The sequence below is a fragment of the Nycticebus coucang genome, chromosome 2, assembly GCF_027406575.1.
Source record: "Nycticebus coucang isolate mNycCou1 chromosome 2, mNycCou1.pri, whole genome shotgun sequence".
In the NCBI taxonomy this organism is placed as follows: Eukaryota; Metazoa; Chordata; class Mammalia; order Primates; family Lorisidae; genus Nycticebus; species Nycticebus coucang.
Window position 1 is genome coordinate 184,656,293 of NC_069781.1, and position 18,267 is coordinate 184,674,559.

Consider the following 18,267-nt stretch of genomic DNA (forward strand, 5'->3'; position numbering starts at 1 on the left):
TCTCAAAACAAAAGAAAAAAATTGTTATAATTTGTAGACAAACATAGACTTCTTTTTCTTTTAGACAGTCTCATTGTGTTGCCCTCGGTAGAGTACGGTGGTATCATAGTTCACAGCAACCTCCAGCTCTTGGGCTTAGGCGATTCTCTTGCCTCAGCCTCCTGAGTATATGAGACTACAGGCACCTGCCACAACACTTGGCTGTTTTTTATTGCAGTTTGACCAGGGCCAGGTTTGAATCCGCTACCCTCGATATATGAGGCTGGCGCCCTACTCACTGAGCTACAGGCACTGCCCCAGACTTCATGTTTTGACTTTTTTGTTTGTTTGTTTTTTGTTTTGGAGACAGCATCTACTCTGTCACCCTTGGTAGAGTGCCGTGGTGTCATCATAGCTCAGAGCAACCTCAAACTCATGGGCTTAAGTGGTCCTCTTGCCTCAGCATACCGAGTAGCTAGGACTACAGGTGCCCACCACAATGCCCAGCTAGTTATTTTCTTTTTTTAGTCAGGCTGGTCTCGAACTTGTGAGCTCAAGCAATCCACCCACCTCAGCCTCCCAGATTATAGGAATGAGCCACCATGCCCAGTCTAACTTTATTTCTTTGATTGTGAATAAGGTTGAGGACTTTTTCATGTGCTGTTGTTCACAGTCTTGTGTCTCTAACAGTTTTTGCTTCACATTTTACTTTACGTTTTTTGTGTTAAGTTATTCAGGCCACAGGGGTTTCTGACTTTTATGTCTTTTTTAAAAAATACTAATGAAAAACGTTTGTGCTTTATATGTCCTCACTGCCCGTGTTGAGCACTCTACCTCCTCCCAGCCTGGCTTCATTTGCTGGCATCTCCCTTGTCTGTCTTTGCCATTTCATTATATTATTAGCAAATTGTTGGTAATAATTGCATTTGTTATTTTTAAGGTATTGTTATATTGATTTCCTTAAAAATTTAAGTCTTACCAAAAGTCTTCCATTGAGAAGCCACAGTTGCTGCCTCACTCCCCGCCTCACTCTCATCTTTTCCTCTGAGACAAAGATTTGTTATATTTGTGTTTCTCCTCTCCTGGTAGTTATCTCAAAATCTCCAAATAAATAACAAGGAGAGGGGCCAGGCGTGGTGGCTCACACCTATAACCTGAGCACTCTGGGAGGCCAAGGCCAGTGGATGGCCTGAGCTCACAGGTTTGAGACTAGTCTGAGCTAGAGGGAGACCTCATCTCTAAAAATAGCCGGGCATTGTGGCAGGCACCTGTAGTCCCAGCTACTTGGGAGGTTGAGACAAGAGAATTGCTTGAGCCCAAGAGTTTGAGGTTGCTGTGAGGGCAACAAAGTAAATAAAATTTATTAAAAAATAAATAAATAAAACAAGGACACTAGGGTGGCACCTGTGGCTCAGTGAGTAGGGCGCTGGCCCCTTATACCAAGGGTGGTGGGTTCAAACCCGGCCCCGGCCAAACTGCAACGAAAAAATAGCCGGGCATTGTGGCAGACGTATGTAGTCCCAGCTACTCGGGAGGCTGAGGCAAGAAAATCGCCTAAGCCCAGGAGTTAGAGGTTGCTGTGAGCTATGATGCTACGGCACTCTACCAAGGGTGACAAAGTGAGACTCTGTCTCTGACAAAGTATCCTGTTTTTTGTTTTTTTTAGAGACAGAGTCTCACTTTACTGCCCCCGGTAGAGTGCCGTGGCGTCACACGGCTCACAGCAATCTCCAGCTCTTGGGCTTATGTGATTCTCTTATGTGATTAGGACTGGGCCTGGCATCCACCACAGAGGCCCTGGAATAGCAGAGCTCTGAGCAACTGGGAGTGGGAGGTGGGCAACCCTAGGATGTCCCTCTTGACTGAAGCAGTGAGTGTCAGAAGGTGCTGGCACCCTGTGCACTCATGTCCTCCTCCAGTTTTCCCCGCTGTTGCTGCCTTTCCCTTGTGGCTGGGCTGATAGGCTCTCAGGAGAGGTGAATGCGTTCCTGCCAAGGTTTGCCTGTGCCCTCCCCACAGCCACAGGCAGGCACCCCTTTGGGTACAACAGATCACCCCCAGGAGGCTAGCTCCTGCATTTGTAGAGTAACAGCAGACTGGGTCTTGTTCTTGTCCTTTATTTTAGGTTTTCATTTTGGTTTCCTTTCTTACTTTTCCTGCCTTTTTGCTGGACTAGTTGAATTTTCTTTTTCTAATTCTTGGTTACTTGGTAAGCAAATACTCCTGTCTCTCCACTGCTGACACCTGTTTGCATCCTATCCTGACTGCACTGCTGGAGTTGCCCACCCTGCCCCACTTGTTTTCCCTGCTCAGTTTTGAATCCACAGTTCTTATGGAGATTAGACAGCTGAGCCCAGGTCCCCATATGCCACAGAAGATAAAGCTCTGTGTTTTGTTCTCCCCAGACCACGGCAGAGACAGCGCGTATATCCCAAATGCACATGGCTCACGACCCCTAAGAGCACCTGGCCCCGGTATAGCAAACCAGGTGAGGATACACAGAGTCTGCAGGGGATCTGTGCAGCAGCCAGCCTGGCACATGCTGCTGGCTTGGGCCCAGCCTCTCCTTCACTTGTAGGAAGCCTGTGCTAATCATGTGCTTCTGCTGGAGGACGGACCCATAGCTCTGTCGCAGAGTGCCCAGCGCTATCTACACGTCTCCTCCACCTGGCTCAGTGCCGTGATTCCTGCCTTTCTACTACTGACCTTTTTCCTATGGGTGTTTTCCTATGGGTGGTCATCTAAAAGTCGATATTTTATGTATTATTGTAAACTAATAAATACACGTAATTTAGAGAAAGAAAGAAAAATAGCAGCAGTACGGAAAGCCATGGCACGGAAGGCCCCATCAGGGTGCTTGGCTACCGGTGTAGAGGATCATCTGGGAGCCTCTGCCTGGCTTTCTCTCTGCAGGGTTGGACTGTGGGGGCCAGTGGAGCCCTCAGCGAGCAGGGAAAGGGCATCCACACGGGAAGGGAGCTGTGTGGGTATATTAGTGATGACCGTGCTGCCACAGCCCTTTTTACTCCTATCCTCATCCCCAGAGATGCTGGAGACCCCCAAGGACCTAATGGGGCCCAGGCATGTGCCTTTGTCTTTGTCCCATAGATCCCATACCTGACAGCAGAAACACCTGCACAGTCCAAGGTGTATGGGGCTTGGGTAGGACTGAGAAAATGTGGCTGAGGGGACCAAGAGCCCCTGACCTTTTTCATGGAAGTCTTGGGAGACTGAGTTTTTCAGGTTTATGAACAGAAACTTGGCCCCATACACCAAAAGTCAGACCTGGGAAGCAGAGAGAAGGGTGTTCAGCTGTGGGCCTGGTGCTGCAACCACCTCACAGGCTCCCACTCCTGCATCTTTGGGTGTCATCCTGACTAGACTAGACCTGGGTGCAGTGTTTGGCCCAGTACATCTGACAACTGGGGTGGGGGCTCCGTGTGCCCCATCCCTGGTGTTTCCCCCAGGCTGACAAGGCTTGGTGTCCTGGCAAGTCTCACACTCTACCCTGAGGTCCAAGCTGGATCTGAGTTCTGTGTTGAAACTAGTTTTGATAGGAAAGCAAGGCAGGCAGGACTCCACTCTGTGGGGGAGGCAGTTCCCCAGTAGTCTGGGAAAAGTGCTTCAGCTGTGTTTAGGGTGGCCCAGCCAGGGTCTGGATAACTGGCCTGAGTGTCCTTGAGGCAGGTTGTGACTGTGTGACAGTCCTTATCATGGACACCACAGAGCGTGTGCCTGCTTGGAGCGGCTGTGCCCTGCAAAGGTGCTATGTGCTGTACCCTGAGCACTCTCACCCTCTAGGTCTGTCCATGCGGCTGCTGGAATCCAAGAAGGGCCTTTCCTTCTTCACGTTTGAGCACAGTGAAGAATACCAGCAAGCTCAGCATAAGTTCCTGGCAGCTGTGGAGTCCATGGAGCCAAATAACATTGTGGTGCGTGGTCCATGGTCCCTGTAGCCCAGCAGGGACAGGCAGTGTTACCAGCACTGCCCTGGGTTTCATGTCCCCAGTGATATGGGGAGGTGCTTGAGGGTCCAGGCAGACGGAAGGGAGCCTGTGTGGGCAGACAGTGCAAAGAAGGAGGCGTGTTTATAGGCTTCCAGCAATGTGAGGTTCATCCAGGCTCTGGGAGAGCCTGGAACACATCTCACACCTTCCTTAGTGTACTGTGCCCAGAGCGTCAGGGCACAGCTAGGGGAGCCCCTGCCACTCCATGCACTGAGGCCTGTACCAAGAGGAGAGCTCTCTTAGGCGTGGTAGCCAGGCTGCCCAAGCTTCCTGAGACCCAACCAGCCTGTCCTCAGGCCATTCTGGGATCTGTGGTCACATGTCCTGTGAGGACCAGAAGGAACTCATCTTTTCCCTCTGGCTGCCCTGACACCAGAGTGCCCTGCTCTCAGGCCTAGGGCAGGCAATTTTGACAGTGCTATTATCTTCTGACTTGGGAAAAGAGGCTGCTTATTTCTGTTCCTCGTGGGGAGAGCTCAGAGGGTGCTACCTGGGCAGGCCTAGTCTGGATGCCCATGTTAAGTGAAATTGGGGTTCAGCTCAGCACCAGTAACTAGCCGTATTTTGAGGTGGGGTATTATAACTATTACTGTGGTAATGCCAGAATGAAAAGTATGCCTGGAGGCCTGAGGCCTTTCTGGGTATCTTTCCCAGAGAAGCCTCTGCCTACAGCTTCCTCCAGGGCTGTCTGCCTCTCTGGTAGGTCCTGTTGCAGACGAGCCCCTATCATGTGGATTCGCTGCTGCAGCTCAGTGATGCCTGCCGCTTTCAGGAGGACCAGGAGATGGCCCGAGACCTCATAGGTGAGACAGAACCCATCCTTAGGGGCAGCTCAAACTGACAGGCATAGATGCTGTTTTGTAAGGTGATAGAGGATACAGGTGAATTTGCCAGGATACTTTAAAAATAATAGCTTTATTGAGGTATAATTCATACACCATAAAACTCACCCATTTACAGTATGCATCCTGACTCGGCACCCGTAAGCACAGTGGTTATAGCGCTAGCCACATACACCGAGTATGGCGGGTTCAAATCTGGCCCAGGCCAGCTAAACAACTGCAACAAAAAAATAGCTGGGCGTTGTGGCGGGCATCTGTAGTCCCAGCTACTTAGGAGGCTGAGGCAAAAGAATCACTTAAGCCCAAGAGTTTGAGGTTGCTGTGAGTTATGATCCCATGGTACTCTACCGAGAGCGACATAGTGAGAGACTGTCTCAAAAAAATAAAATAAAAATAAAGTATACAATCCTTTGGTTTTTAGTTTATGCCAGAGTTGTACCACCATCACCACAGTCAATGTTAGATTATTTTTATACCTGTGAAAGGAACCCCGACCCATTAGCTATCTCCCCAGCCCCTGGAGCCACCGCCAGTCTGTCTCTGCATATGTGCCTGTAGATACAGTCACATGGTTGGGCCTCTCAAGGCCCCCTTCACGCACTGTGTTTCTGAGTAGCATGTGTCAGACCAGCACTTCTTTCTGCAGCTGAGTGACGCTCACTGTGCCGACAGACCACATTTCATGTGTCATCACCAATTGGTGGAGTGTCCTCGGGGCAGGTTGTGCCCGTGTGACAGTCCTCACCACGGACTGGGCTGTTTCTGCTTCCTGGCTGTCATAAACGTGTGTGTAGGTTTTACGTGGACATGTGTCTGCATGACATGTGTGGGTAGGTACCCTATGCTCCAGGACATGGCGCCATCCATACCTCGTGGTGATCAAGTTGTTTCTGTCTCAAGCTTACAGGTTCTGTGGTTGAAATAAACTCAAAGGGGCATTAGGGTAATTTGTGCCATCTTGGTGTCTAGGCCAGTGGGTCTGTGACTGCCTTTCAGACCTTTCCTTGCTGCTAGTCATCAGAGAAAGGTGGCAGTTGTTACACACAGCTGTGACCCCCTCAACCCCATCCCACTGCTCTTGCGTCTCTGTGTCTACAGAGAGAGCCCTGTACAGCATGGAGTGTGCATTCCACCCCTTGTTCAGTCTCACCAGTGGAACGTGCCGGCTGGATTATCGCCGACCTGAGAACAGGTGAGCAGGGCCCCACTGGGAGTAACACTGGGGGAGCTTGTGCCACTTGGGCTCACCTCCCTCCCTCCTGTGAGTGAGACCACACCAATGACGCCTTGGTGCAGTGGGTGACATGTGACATCCGTAAGTAGACAAGGCCCTGAGGTTTTGCGAGCCTCTGCTTTGCACAAAGGTTAAAGATGGGATTGGCCTGTGATTGAATTTGTCGGTGTTAAGATGAGCCTGACAAGGCCCACCACCCTGGTGGGGTATGTAACTGCATTTTTTTGTGTATTTGGATGAAAGTCTATCCCTGGTGAGTTCAGAATATTTTGAAGTGCTTTGCAGGTGTATCCTGTTACATCAGTGAGCAGTTCAGCATCTACCTGAGACTTGTCCTCTGGGTTGAGTGATCACAGGTGCAGCTCTTCTAGATGCTTCTGTCCCTGCATCCAGCACTGTGGCATCAGCCGTCCCTGGTCCCTCCTGTCTCCCCTGGGCTCTGGTCTCAGCCTGCTCTGCAGTGCTGTGGTGCCATAGCACTCTACCCATGGCGACAGCTTGAGACTCTGTCTCAAAAAAGATTTCAAATAAACTTGACTTTCAATGTAGAGGGAGTCCCTAGGTTATAAATAAGATAGGTTCTGTAGGTTTGTTCTTAATTTGAATTTGTTTATAAGTTGGAACAGGTAATTTATATTACTTGTTGCCTCCATTTGTAAGTGCGAGTTGTATGTAAGTTGGAAGTTTGTAACTTGGCAATTTCCTATACAGATATGCATGTAACGCTGTAAGTGGAGCACACACCTTCTCTTGAGACACATTGGGAATGTTCATAAACATTTCCCTATATCAGGCCATGCTGGAAATCCCAACAAAACCCAGAGTCAGAGGATGGGGTAGGGAGGGTACTGGGCACAGTGCCCAGTCAGTGTGACTATCAGCATCATGCTTACCACATGGAACTCTCTTGGATCCAGGAGTTTCTACCTGGCCCTCTACAAGCAGATGAGCTTCCTGGAGAAGCGAGGCTGCCCACGCACAGCGCTGGAGTACTGCAAGCTCATTCTGAGGTGAGTCCTCGCTGCAGTGGCCGCAGATCCACGGACATCTGTGCTGCCCACTCCGGACCGTGACGGCGTCTCCTCTGCTCCCCTTTGCTCTCTGCTCACTGCGGTGCCTCCGGAAGCCTCGAGCCAGATGAGGACCCCCTCTGCATGCTGCTGCTTGTGGACCACCTGGCCTTGCGGGCCCGGAACTACGAGTACCTGATCCGCCTCTTCCAGGAGTGGGAGGTTGGTGCAAGTTACACACGGCCACTCAGAGGGATGGCTGTCCCTCCTCACCTTTCTCTGGTATCCTGTGTTCTCAGGGAACAGTTTTGTGATGAACCAGTGAAGGTCGGGGGCAGACCATGTAGACCCAGGTTCTCTGGCCTTTGTGTCTCCCTTTTTGCCTATGCTGAGCAGGGTTCAGCCTCCCTAGAGGGTGGCACAGTGGCCTCATCTGAGAATTCTTTGCATTCACACACAGAATTGTGTGCTAGTGATAATGAAAAATCAGCAAGACCACAGAGTTCACTGTGGTCAGTACAGTTAGATATAGCCAGGAGGCAGGAAAGGTCATAGGGCTGACACTGGGGTCCTAGGTGTGCTGACCAGACAGATGCCCATGTATTCATGACCAGTCACATATGCCAGGTCAGCTGCCTAGAGCCCCTCTTCCTGTTCTGGGTTCCAGACACATGGTCCAGGTGTATTCATGGTTTGGACTGAGCCAAAGAAGAGAATGTAAGCTGCCTCAGGGATAACTTTATGTTGATACATTTTGGAATGTATTAAAATCAGTTTCACCCGATCTGTCTTCAATGCAGCTACTAGAAAGTTTAAACTAATACAGGTTCCTACAGGAGCATTTTTCTGAAAGGATGCCACAGGCTCTGACCTTGACCTCAAGCAGGGCCGGGACTACAGAGGACAACAGCATCTGATACTCTTTCTGTGCCTGTACATGTTCACATGTAAAGAAAGTGAAGTAAATCATTTGAATTGTGTAGCACTTAGCATAACCAGCTGGCAAGAAGCCATACCTCCTCCAGGGACCTAGTTTACAGAAACTCCTGAAGAATAGTCAAGGTTGAAATTCACGTGAGGCGGAGGGAGTCAGGCCAGAATGTGAGGGTAGCCCTAGCAGAGAACAAGAAATGGGGACTTCAGTCCTAAAACCACAAGGAACTGAATTTTGCCAACAACAGAAAAACGTCTGGACAGGGACCCAATTGTCTGGAGATAAGAATGCAGGAAGCTGATTGGGTGCCACGGTGGCTCATGCCTGTGATCCCAGCACTCTGGGAGGCCGAGGTGGGAGGGTCCCTTGAGCTCAGGAGTTGGAGAGCAGCCTGAGCAAGAGTGAGTCCCCATCTGCTAAAGATAGAAAAACTAGCCTGAACATTGTGGAGAGCTATAGTCTTCAGCTACTCAGGAGGCTGAGGCAAGAGGATGACTTGAACCCAAGAGTTTGAGGTTGCTGTGAGCTATGATGCCACAACACTCTACCTAGGGAGACAGAGTGAGAGTCTGTCTTAAAAAAAAAAAAAAAAAAGAAAATGCAGGCAGCTGAGAACTTGACTTAAGCCAGAATAAAAAACATAGCTACATCCTGACAGACTTTTGACCCATAGGACTGTATCACTTACCACTTTTTTTTTTTTTTTTTTGAGACAGAGTCTCACTCTGTTGCCCTGGGTAGAGTGTGTGGTGTCATCATAGCTCACAGCAACCTCAAACTCCTGGGCCCAAATGATCCTCCTGCCTCAGCCTCCCGAGTAGCTGGGACTAAAGGTTTCCACCACAACACCTGGCTAGATTTTCTATCTTCAGTAGAGACAGAACCTCACTGTTGCTCAGGCTGGTCTCAAACTCCTGAGCTCAAGCAATCCACCGGCCTTGGCCTCCCAGGGTGCTGGGGTTACAGTTGTGAGCCATTGCGCCTGACTGTATCTCATTTTATACTTTTCCCCCCTTTTCTGTTTTTTTGTTGTTGTTGTTGTTGTGTTTTATCACTTTTTTTTTTTTGAGACAGAGTCTCACTATGTTGCCCTCAGTAGAGTGCTGTGGCATCACAGCTCACAGCAACCTCTAACTCTTGGGTTTAAGCAATTCTCTTGCCTCAGCCTCCCAAGTAGCTGGGATCCTCAGTAGAATGCTGTGGCTCACAGCTCACAGCAACCTCAAAATCCTGGGCTCAAGTGATTCTTTTGCCTCGGCCTCCCAAGTAACTCAGACTACAGGCGCCCGCCACAATACCTGGCTGTATTTTGTTGCAGTTGTCATTGTTGTTTTAGCTGGCCCAGGCTGGGTTTGAACCCACCAACTTCAGTGTACGTGGCTGGCACTGTAACCACTGTGCTACAGGCACCAAGTTGCAATAAAGTATTTTTTAAATTGAGGGATCTAGAACTGAATCCTCACGTTCTCAGGCATGCCTGGGCTCTGCTATATGGATACACCATTTTTTCTTGCTCTTCCTCTGCAGGAGGACACTTGTATTGCTTGCACCTCTGGGCCACTGAGAATAGTGCTGCAGTGGACATGAGCACACAGATAATTTCTTCTTAGAGATTTTTTCCCCCTATGGTTACAACTAGCATTTTCAATTTACTATAGTATAACTCAAGTAATGTCATCTTACTTTACACATAAAAGAGGAACCTTGCAACAGTTAAAAAAAACAAACAGAAAAGAAAAATATACCTGCAGCTCCTGACAGCACAGTTGAAGGGAACCCTCACTCAAGGAGGCCACCAAGCTGGGGCTACAGAATGTGGGTAAGGTTTCAAAGCTCTATGAAGACTGTGATTTCGTTTTAATAGGAAAAATACAGTAAATCACATGTCTAGTTGTACAAAAGTAGGAAAAGGCAGAATACTGGGAAATGGGAGCAGATTCCCTAGCAGTGGAGCAGAGACCGTGCTTCCCGCAACACTGCCACTACAGCTCTAGGCAACTGCGGGTCCTCCTGCTGCTTCGTTTGTCCCCTACCCCCATGATGTCCTCATACCTTCCTGGTATCCTTCTGCCTTTTCTGCATGTGGAAAATCCCCAGATGGAAGCTGAAGTTACCTTGTATTTGCTCATGGGAGAGTTCAGCTCGTGGTGCCAGAGCATCTATGAACTTCATGTATTTGTCTTTATGACCTTGAGGCCCCAAAGTCTATTTCTTCATTCTTTGTAGAGTCATCGGAACCTGTCTCAGCTCCCAAATTTCGCCTTCTCTGTTCCACTGGCGTATTTTCTGCTGAGTCAGCAAACAGACCTCCCAGAGCAGGAGCTCAGCTCTGCCAGAGAAAAGGCCTCTCTCTTGATCCAACAGGCTCTCATCATGTTCCCTGGAGGTAGGCAGCCCCTGGCAGCTTGTCTTGGTGGAGGCCAGGTCCCAGCCTTCCCTACACAAATAGAAAGATGCATTCTCTGATACGCCCTAAAATTATGTCAAACTCTTTGGAAGCCATTTCGTCCATCTCAGTGAGCCTCTATGAGCTAGGGTAGACTGAGGGGCCCAGAGGAGAGACAAACATTCTAGGGCCAGGAGGCAGGGTTGGCTGGCAGGTGCGGTGTTAGATGGCCTCTTCAAGGGAGGAGTGGGCACAGGCGAGTATCTGCAGGGTACTGGGGCACATCCAGCAGAGGGTCATGCTCAGGCCCACAGGGAAGCAGAGGGGCCCCTATAGTTCAGCATCCTCAGCAGCCCCTGAGCTCTACCCTCCATGTGCCTCTGTCTAGACACACAGGATTGGCATGGCAAGGCTGCTGCCTGATCAGAGTGTAAGGGGGTTGGCCTTTCCATAAAAGCATAGGTAAAACCTCTCTTTTAAGACAGCTCCCAGCCAGGCGCAGTGGCTCACACCTCTAATCCCAGCACTCTGAGAAACCGAGATAGTTACATCCCTTGAGCTCAGAAATTTGTGACCAGCCTGAGCAAGGGCAAGCCCCCATCTCTACTAAAAATAGAAAAATTAGCTGGGTGTAGTGGCAGTTTCATGTAGTCACAACTTCTTGGGAGGCTAAGGCAAGAGGATCACTTGAGCCCAGGAGGTCGACGGTGCAGTGAGCTATGATGATACCACAGCATTCTATCCAAGTGGACAGAGCGAGACTCTGTCTCAAAGAAAAAAAAAAAAGGCAGAGTTATCCTGATGGGCACTGGGTATATGTGGGGGGAGTTGTCTGTGCATAACTGGTGTGCACCCTTAAGTGGCCAGGTGTCTTCTGTTAGAAAGTCCTGGAATCAGCTTTTCTGCCTTGGAGCCCTCAGTGTAGGGTTGGGTCTCTCCTAAAATAGGCAGGCTGTGCTCCAGCAGAGCCTTGTCAGGTTTCAGTTGAGGTCAGAGGTAGCTGGCAGTGTCTTCTGTCCCACAAGAGCAGGCATGTCACACATAGGGCTTGTTGGAGCCTACATACAGCAGAGCTACCATCATTGCTCACACGGTGGTAGGAGTGGCCGTGGCAGCATATCCCCTCCAGGTCACTTGGAGTGCTGCGTTCTCTTAGCAGCACAGCCCAGCAGGCAGGCTGTCCAGGGCAGCCACGGCCCCTCAGCCACAGAGCACTATAAACAAGATGGGCAGAGACAGGCTCTGCCCTGGGGGGATAGGACAACCAGGAGCGACACCCCAGTGCATCCACTTTTCACCGGTCTGACGTGGGACCTGGTCTTTATGGTTGAATTGTCCACCCACATATGTTTGGAGGGTCTTTGGTGGCCCTCCCTAGGAGGCAGATGTGGATACTGGGAGGGACTATCTACCTTAAAGGTCACACATCCACCTCCAAGGTCACAGCTCCTTCAGGCCTATGGGAGGTTATACCAGCCTTGGACCTTGGTGTCTCTGGCGATGGCAGCTCAGAATGCTTGTTTGAAACAAGGACCCCTGCACCCCCAGACCCTCACTCCCACCTCACACACACCAAGCTGAGACAAGGTCCTGAGACAAGGACCCCGCCCCAGGACTGGGAGTGGCCAGGCAAGGTGCCTGTAGGGCCCACACGGAGCCTCTACGTCCTCAGTGCTGATGCCTCTGCTGGAGTACTGCAGCGTGCGGCCTGATGCCGCTGTCTCTGGTCACTGCTTCTTTGGACCCAACGCCGAGATCAGGTAAGAACAAAAGGGTCTGAGAATGCAGGAGGCCCTGGGGCAGGGCCTGCTGGGAGGGCAAACTGGCTGACAGTGTCCTCAGGGACGCAGAGCTCCTGAGGAGCTGGAGCTTTCCTCCAACCAGGGAAGGCCCTGGAGCCCCCGGCCATGTGGGCACCTTCACTTTCGTGGAGAAAAACACTGCTGGGACCAGTGAGCAGCCCCCAGCTTAAAAATAAGGTTCACAAAGTTGCTTCCCAATGAGAGTAGGACAGGGCAACTGTGATGTCAGTCGCTAGCACATCAAGACTCCTGTACTGCACACGTGACACAGGGCCTTCTCCAGATTTCTCATTGAAAATAAAAGAGGAAACAGTCCGGGTACATTGGCTCATGCCCATAATTCAGCACTTTGGGAGGGTGGGGCAGGATTCCTTGAGGCCAAGAGTGTAAGACCAGCCTGTGCAACATAGTAAGACCCTGTCCCTACATGGTGGTGCATGCCTTAGTTTGAGGCTACAGTGAGCTATGATTGCACCATGGCACTCTACCCTGGGTTACAGGGCAAGACCCAGTCTTTAAAAAAAATAAATAGGCTGGGTGCAGTGATGCCAGCACTCTGGGAGGTCAAGGCAGGAGGATCCCTTGAGCTCAGGAGTTTGAGATGAGCCTGAGCAAGACCAAGAGCAAGAACAAGACTCCGTCTTTACTAGAAATAGAAAAACTAGCCAGGTGGTTTTTGGTGGTTGCCTGTAGTCCCAGCTACTTGGGAGGCTGAGGCAGGAGTTTATTATAAAAATATATATATACATACAACATATAGGAAGTCTGCAGAACAGACCCTGTGAGCCTTCCTGGAGGTCAGGTGTCCCCAGGTGTAGCAGCAAAGGAGGCTGTCTCCTTCCCAGCCAATAGGTGCATAGGGGTGCCTCTGCCCATCAGTAGGGCTCTGTAGTCCTTGAGGGTGGGCTCTGGCCAGTGTGGGGTCTCCTGATAGGCCCTGCTCTCCCCCAGCCAACCTCCTGCTCTGAGCCAGCTGGTGAGTCTCTACCTTGGGAGGTCGCACTTCCTCTGGAAGGAGCCCACCACCATGAGCTGGCTGGAGGACAACGTCCGCGAGGTTCTGCAGGCAGTGGATGCCGGAGACCCTGCTGTGGAAGCCTGTGAGAGCAGGTGAGCCCTAGATGTATGTGAGGACGTGTCAGATGCAGGCACCAGCCCTGCCACCCCCTCTCCTCAGAGACCCTCATTACAGGCATGGGAGCCTCTGACTCCAGACACAGTGGGGGCTGCACCTGCCTGAATTGCTATGGACAACAAGCCACCAAGCCTGTTAAAGGTTAAGGGAGTGAGCGTGTCACCTATGTGCATAGCCCGTCCTGTCCTCAGGCTTCCTGGAGCGTGGTCACTGTTGGCTATTACCACACAACTACAGAATTGACATGTGTTGTTACTTGTGACAGTGGTTTTTTTTGTTGTGGTCATGATTTTGTGTGTCCACGTTTGCTGTAGTAATGGTCAGTCTCATGCACACCATTGTCTCTCTTTGGTACCCTCTCTCTCCTGGCAGAGATGGGAGCAGATGGGGGTCCTGGGCAAGTGTCTATCGGGGCCTTCCTCCCTACTCCCATGTGGTTCACCTGTGCTCTTGATCCTTCACTAACTCTGGCTGTCATCAGCATCAAGGCTCTGAGCACTGACTGGAACCAGCCTGGCCCAGTGAGGACCATGTGCTGGGTGGCAGCCTGGAGGCAGGCAGCTGTGAGACTGTGCCCTGGCAGTCTGAAAGGAGAAGTTGGGGAGGAGGAAGTGTGTACCTTCCACACTTGGGGACGCTGTCCACTCATCTGCCCTTCTCTCTGGAGTGGACATTTCTCATGGGAAGGAGCATGTTTTGTCCCCTGCCCTGCCCTCCTAGAGTGGTTTCTAGTGAGCAGCAGGTTCCCTGTGCCTGAGCACAGTAACAGTGGCATGCCCTGGTGTCCTTCTGTGCAGACCAGCTCAGTGGGTCCGCACAACAAGCCATTGGCTGTGACTCATCATTCCCATTTTGTGACCACAAAGGCTGAGTCTCAGGCCACTGGGCTGGATTTGCCCCCAGAACCTGCTGGGGCAGGGCCCTTGGTGTCCTGCCTGGTGGTTGCCATTTCATTTGCTTTTGCTTATGTTTCCCCGGCCTTAGGCGGAAGATGCTCTACCAACGCGCGCCCAGAAATATCCACCGCCATGTGATCCTCTCTGAGATCAAGGAAGCTGTTGCTGCCCTGCCCCCGGTGAGGGAGAGGGTCTGAAAATGGGAGCTTTGTGTGAGCTGGTCACATGCACCCCAGCAGGCGTGAGAGGCTAGGCATCCTTACCAGCCCAGCTCTGCTGTGGCAGGGGTGTGGAGGGCTTGGGGCTTCTTCTTGGTGCTGGCCATGTGGCGTGGCAGGTCCTTATGGGCTCGGAATTTGAGCCTGGTTCCTGGGCCTTCCCTGAGGTCACCTCACCACATTCTGTGGCCTTGGCAAGCTGTGGCACCCACAGTCTTGTGACATTGTGATGTGGCGGTGGGGGCTTCTGTATAGTGGGGCACAGTCCTGCTCTGTCACAGATCTCATGTGCTAGATGTGCCGTGGGATACTAGCTGCTGCTACCTGAAAACTCAGAAAGAAACTTTATCCTATCATTAAGGGATAAGATAGAAGGGGTGAGAAGAACAGTGAGTCAGTGGTCAGACCCTGGGCTTGTTGTTTGACAGGACTGCTCTGCTGGTCCTTGCGAGTGGTCCAGCCAGCCTTGTCTCAGACTGAATTTTCACCCTAAGCATGGAGCACTCTGTGTGGAGGGCTCCATGTGGGCTCGCATTGAGGTCCCCACAGCTGGCAGCCGCTATAAGTTTCTGACACGTGTGAGGAGCAGCAGCCATGGGGCACCGCTCCTTCCCTCACAGCCTATGACCAGGGAAGTGTCCAGGGTATGCTGGTGGAAAGAAGGGTGGGACAGCCTAAGGTTCTTAGTACAGAAAACACAGCCATTTCTGTCCAGCCCCGGGGCTGCCTCTTGGTAGGTGCGTCCAGTCCAGATGAGAATCCAGGGAGGGCTCTGCTGGGAGGGCAGAGGCCCTGCAGCATTTGCGGCATCTCCATTCTTGTGTCCCTTCTAAAGGATGTTACCACGCAGTCTGTGATGGGGTTTGACCCTCTGCCTCCCCTGGACACCATCTACTCCTACGTCAGACCAGAGAGGTACCTCTCCACCCCACACTGTGCTCTGTGGCTTATGCAGCTCTGAGGTCAGTGCTTTGGGGCTCACTGGGACTTGCCGCCTCCTTTGGACCCACAAGCTAAGAGGTCAGGCACAAGCGTTCTGAGTCGTGAAGAGTGAGAGTGACAGCGTGACTTGGGTCACAGATGTGCTTTTCCATCCCATACACGAGCACTACTCTGTCAAGTTGTGTGAGCAGGTGCTAGAAATATAGTAGGAAGCAAAATAAGAAACGATCACATTTTCTGGAAATAAATACAAAAAGAAGCCTGGGCACAGTGACTCGTGCCTATAATCCTAGCACTCTGGGAGGCTGAGGCAGGTGGATTGCCTGAGCTTACGAGTTTGAGACCAGCCTGAGCAAAAAGTAAATTCCTGTCTCTACTAAAAATAGAAAAACTGAGGCAAGAGGATCGCTTGAACCCAAGAGTTGGAGGTTGTTGTGAGCTGTGATGCCACAGCACTCTACCAAGGGTGACAGCTTGAGACTCTGTGTTATGAATAAATGAACAAATACAAAATGAAGACAACAAGAACCTGCTAGGAGAGAGGGGGGGAAGGTCGCCAGTGCCCAGCAGAAGAGGCCCGTGTGCAAGGGATCAAGTGTGGCAGTCGAGAGAACTGAACAAGGCTGAAGCTTAAGCCAGGAGCCCCAGATGATACGGAGCCCCTCAGAGCCTGTCCACAGGCTGCCAGTGTGTGGGGAGGGGGCTTTCAGATTCCGGGTCGTTGAAAGCCTTTATTTTATTTTTTTAGGATATAAAAATACAGGTTTATTTAATATTAGAGAAAGGAAAGAGTAGGAGAAGAGATGAGAAAATAGGAAAAAAGAAAAGAGCAGAGAGGATGGCGCCTGTGGCTCAAGGAGTAGGGCACCGGTCCCACATGCCGGAGGTGGCAGGTTCAAACCTAGCCCCGGTGAAAAACCAAAAAAAAAAAAAAAGAAAAGAATAGAGCAGAAAGCTGGGAGGGAGAGAGGGGAAGATGAGAAGAGGGAGAAAAGGAGTCAGAGAGAATGTCATGGCCTCCCAGAGAAGGGAGATACCCACCCACTGGACCCTTTAAAGTTGTACATTTGCCTTATCCAGGGCCCTTTGTCCACAGAGTAGCAGATCCCAGAGAGTCACAGGCCTCCCCTCTACTGGAAGCAGGTGCTTCCCAGACCTTGGTAGGACTCATTTGGTGGAAAGAAGTCCTGTTTTTCTACTGAATTCTATTGTGAAACGGACTGCAAATGGACTGCATGTTCATGGAAAAATAGTTCCAATTTACATTCTCCAATAAATATGAAAATTATTTTTTGTTAATGTCAGTGGGTTAATGTCATGGGTTCCAAAAAACCCATGTCTTAATATGCCACATGTTATAGCATTGAGGAATTGTTTTGTTCTCCCCACTTCCCTGCAGACCACAGGCTTTCAATGCCTAGAGGCCCTTAAGTGAAGGTCAGGGCAGTGCCCAATAGAGCCACAATAGTACATTTCATCAGTAGCAACTTTGGCTGGGCACAGTGGCTCACACCTGTGATCCAGCACTCTGGAAGCCGAGGCAGAAGGATCTCTTGAGCTCAGTTCAGACCAGTCTGAGCAAGTATGAGACCCTGTCTCTAGTAAAAGAAGTAGAAAAACTAACCAGGTGTGATGGTGGGCGCCTATGGTCCTAGCTACTTAGAAGGCTGAGGCAGGAGGATCGCTTGAGCCCAAGAGTTTGATGTTGCTGTGAACTGTGACACTACAGCAGTTTACCCAGGTGACAGAGTGAAACTCTGTCTCAAAAAAAAAAAAAAAAAAAAAAGGCTGTGTCTATGGCTCAGTGAGTAGGGCGCCAGCCCCATATACTAAGGGTGGCAGGTTCGAACCCAGCCCTGGCCAAACTGCAACAAAAAAAAGCTGGGCGTTGTGGCAGGTGCCTGTAGTCCCAGCTACTTAGGAGGCTGAGGCAAGAGAATCACCTAAGCCCAAGAGCTGGAGGTTGCTGTGAGCTATGATGCCACAAAGTAGGGCACTGGTCCCACATGCCGGAGGTGGCAGGTTCAAACCTAGCCCCGGCCAAAAACCAAAAAAAGAAAAGAATAGAGCAGAAAGGTAGGAGGGCAACAAAGTGAGCCTCTATCTCAAAAAAAAAAAAAAATCAGGGTTTCCACTTAACACATGTCCTAAACATAGTTTCTACTCTCTCAGATTTTCAAGTGCAGAAGGAAACATTGAAATTAGTTGTCGTAAAAGCAGGCTACCAGCTCAGCGCCTGTGGCTCAAGTGGCTAAGGCGCCAGCCACATACACCTGAGCTGGAGGGTTCAAATCCAGCCCAGGCTCACCAAACAACAATGATGGCTGCAACCAAAAAAAATAGCCAGGCTTTGTGGCAGGTACCTGTGGTCCCAGCTACTTGGGAGGTAGAGGCAGAAGACTCGCTTGAGCCCATGAGTTGGAAGTTGCTGTGAGATGTGTTGCCAAAGCACTCTAACCCAGGGGGACAGCTTGAGGCTCTGTCTCAAAAAAAAAAAAAAACAATAAAAAAAGCAGGCTACCTGTGTAGGGGCAGATGGCCAGATTGGTTCTGACAGTCTTCACTGTCCATGTGGCTGAGGAGGCCAGGCTCTAAAGGGCCAGCCCCCAGCCTTGGACTCCCTTTGCTGTTAGGGTCTGAGCTGGTCTTTCCCTCGTCCCCCTCCAGGTATGCACAGCCCCTCCCCAAGTGGGTCAGACCTGCCCAGGGCCCTGAGCTGCCACTCCGTGGGAACCCAGGGCCTGGCTCAGGTTCAGCACCTGCCCCAACTGCTGCTGGGGCTGCTCCTGCCCCAGTAGGTGTGTCAGAGAGGGTGGAGGCAGCCAATAGGTATCCTCGTGAGCCGGCTAGTACCCCAAGTGTCGATTCAGCTTTACTTTCCC

The 18,267-nt window shown here is 50.8% G+C and overlaps 1 protein-coding gene across 3 annotated transcripts in view; it reads left to right on the forward strand.

Annotated features, from left to right (window-relative positions):
• Positions 1-18,267, forward strand: part of TCF25 (transcription factor 25) — a 34,991-nt gene that overhangs the window by 15,974 nt on the left and 750 nt on the right. For 2 of the 3 annotated variants that reach the window (XM_053555931.1, XM_053555941.1), the window contains 11 exons: positions 2,385-2,467; positions 3,781-3,911; positions 4,690-4,789; positions 5,927-6,020; positions 6,980-7,072; positions 7,189-7,294; positions 10,233-10,392; positions 12,065-12,152; positions 13,146-13,304; positions 14,314-14,404; positions 15,279-15,358. In XM_053555931.1, coding sequence (XP_053411906.1) covers positions 2,385-2,467; positions 3,781-3,911; positions 4,690-4,789; positions 5,927-6,020; positions 6,980-7,072; positions 7,189-7,294; positions 10,233-10,392; positions 12,065-12,152; positions 13,146-13,304; positions 14,314-14,404; positions 15,279-15,358 — 1,185 coding nt within the window. Of the gene's footprint in view, positions 1-2,384; positions 2,468-3,780; positions 3,912-4,689; positions 4,790-5,926; positions 6,021-6,979; positions 7,073-7,188; positions 7,295-10,232; positions 10,393-12,064; positions 12,153-13,145; positions 13,305-14,313; positions 14,405-15,278; positions 15,359-18,052; positions 18,184-18,267 lie in introns of all 3 variants that reach the window. The other variant, XR_008373287.1, reaches the window with a different exon arrangement.